The following is a 2217-nucleotide window of genomic DNA, read 5'->3' on the forward strand; positions in this document are numbered from 1 at the left end:
TAAGTGTTTAAAATACCTGCAAAAGTTCAATGCTGCTATATTCCACACATGTTGGAAAGTCTGACTCCCTTCTTTTCCGTGCTCTCCTTTGCTCCAGGTGGCAGGGTGTCCAACAAGGAAGCTGTGGACACCATCAGTTGTCCCAGAGATGGTGTGGATGTGACTGATGAATCACGAATCCTGGCTAATGCTCCCAAAGAAAGATGTTTCTCTGGACCATTCCAAGACCCTAGAAATTCAAGACATCTGGGAGGATGCAGGCAGCCCACAAAAAACGGCAGCCACCAAAGCGCTGAGGGGAGCCCTTCCAAGTGTGGTTGTCTGGACCCCAAGCCCTTCTCCACGATGTCCTGTAACCACACGTCCATTGAGACTTTTGAATACCTGCTGCTGAACGGAAGCAACGTGTCAGACTCTGGTGTGACCCTGCCAGCTGCACCCCTCCGGGTGTGCTTGGCAGTTATCATGATGCTGATGATTGTGGTCGGATTCCTCGGCAATTCTGTCGTCTGCATCATCGTGTATCAGAGGCCAGCCATGCGTTCAGCCATCAACCTGTTGCTGGCCACACTGGCCTTCTCCGACATCATGCTGTCCTTGTGCTGCATGCCCTTCACTGCTGTCACCCTGATCACCGTCCACTGGCACTTTGGGGATTATTTTTGCCGGCTCTCAGCCACTCTATACTGGTTTTTTGTTCTGGAGGGCGTGGCTATCCTGCTCATCATCAGTGTGGACCGCTTTCTCATCATCGTCCAACGCCAGGACAAGCTGAACCCGCAGAGGGCCAAAGTGATCATCGCCGTGTCCTGGGCACTGTCCTTCTGTGTCTCGGCTCCTTCACTGGCCAGCTGGACCATTGTGGAGGTGCCAGCACGGGCCCCCCAGTGCGTGCTGGGCTACACGGAGTTTCTGGCCGGCCGTGCCTACGTGGTAACGCTGGTGGTGGCTGTGTTCTTTGTGCCCTTTGGCATCATGCTGTGTGCCTACCTGTGCATCCTGCACACAGTCCGGAAGAACACCATTCGCGTCCACAACCAGTCTGACAGCCTGGACCTGAGGCAGCTCACCAGGGCCGGCCTGAGGCGGCTCCAGCGGCAGCAGCAGGTCAGCCTGGACTTGAGTTTCAAAACCAAGGCCTTCACTACCATCCTCATCCTCTTTGTGGGCTTTTCACTGTGCTGGCTGCCTCACTCAGTCTTCAGCCTCCTGTCAGTGTTCAGCAGGAGGTTCTACTGCAGCCCCTCCTTCTACATCACCAGCTCCTGCGTCCTATGGCTCAGCTACATCAAGTCTGTCTTCAACCCCATCGTCTACTGCTGGAGGATCAAAAAATTCCGCGAGGCCTGCATAGAGTTGCTGCCCCAGACTTTCCAAATCCTCCCCAGAGTGCCTGAGAGGATCCGAAGGAGAATCCAACCAAGTACCATCTACACGTGCAATGAAAACCAGTCTGCTGTCTAGGGAGAGGCAGATGGATTGGAGGAAGCACATGGGGACTGGGCCAGGTGCTATCTGTCCTTCTGTTCTGCTTCCTGGCACTTGAGTTCTAGTTGATATTTTGTGGAGGCCATTTAGGCACAAAGGTACTCATTTGTGACCAGGTGAGCTACAGCTCCTGTGTTTGCAAGATGAGCTATTTCTGTTTCTTGCTGCAGGGTGTGTGTCTGATAGAGATTGGAAAGTAGTTAGGACACTGGAAAATGGGTGGGGAAGTGAAGGAGGTGGGCAGAAAGTTAGGGAAGAGGAGTGGAGGGAATGAGGTTGGTTGAGTGTGGGGCAGGACGAAGGCTCTGCTTAAGATAAACCCCGTGGTGCCATATTCTGAGATGAGCAACCCAAGCAGGTATCATCTCACTGTTTAGCATTTACTTTATTTGATGCCAGCATTCTTCAGTGGCACTTACGTCTGCAGTATATAAGGAGACATGCATGTTCTTTACATTGATCAGATGTGCATTTATGACCATGCTAAATCATCCTTCCTATAAACCAAAATCACTCTGGAGAGCAGAGTGAGCCCCTGTGCTTCTTAGTTCCCAGTCTGACATGTGGGAGGGGTGGTTCAGGTGCAGCTCAGCTGAGAAGGCAAGCCCACCTGTGTGCCACGTATGTGCCCTACCCCTCCTCTCTGCACAGCCCACCCTATCCCTGCACCTGGAAGCCCTTTGTCCTCCCTGTCTGCCATGACAGTCCTTCTGCCTCTTTTCTTACCTC

General features: G+C 52.8%; 1 protein-coding gene across 1 annotated transcript; it reads left to right on the forward strand.

The window, feature by feature from the left end:
• Positions 1 to 276: 276 nt before the first annotated feature.
• Positions 277 to 1464, forward strand: GPR45 (G protein-coupled receptor 45). The gene has a single exon (XM_054585370.1). It carries the CDS (start codon positions 346 to 348, stop codon positions 1462 to 1464), a length of 1119 nt encoding a protein of 372 aa, XP_054441345.1. The 5' UTR covers positions 277 to 345.
• Positions 1465 to 2217: the final 753 nt, after the last annotated feature.

The sequence above is a fragment of the Pteronotus mesoamericanus genome, unplaced genomic scaffold (assembly GCF_021234165.1).
Source record: "Pteronotus mesoamericanus isolate MK-2021 breed Mesoamerican mustached bat unplaced genomic scaffold, CSHL_Meso_final contig_121, whole genome shotgun sequence".
In the NCBI taxonomy this organism is placed as follows: Eukaryota; Metazoa; Chordata; class Mammalia; order Chiroptera; family Mormoopidae; genus Pteronotus; species Pteronotus mesoamericanus.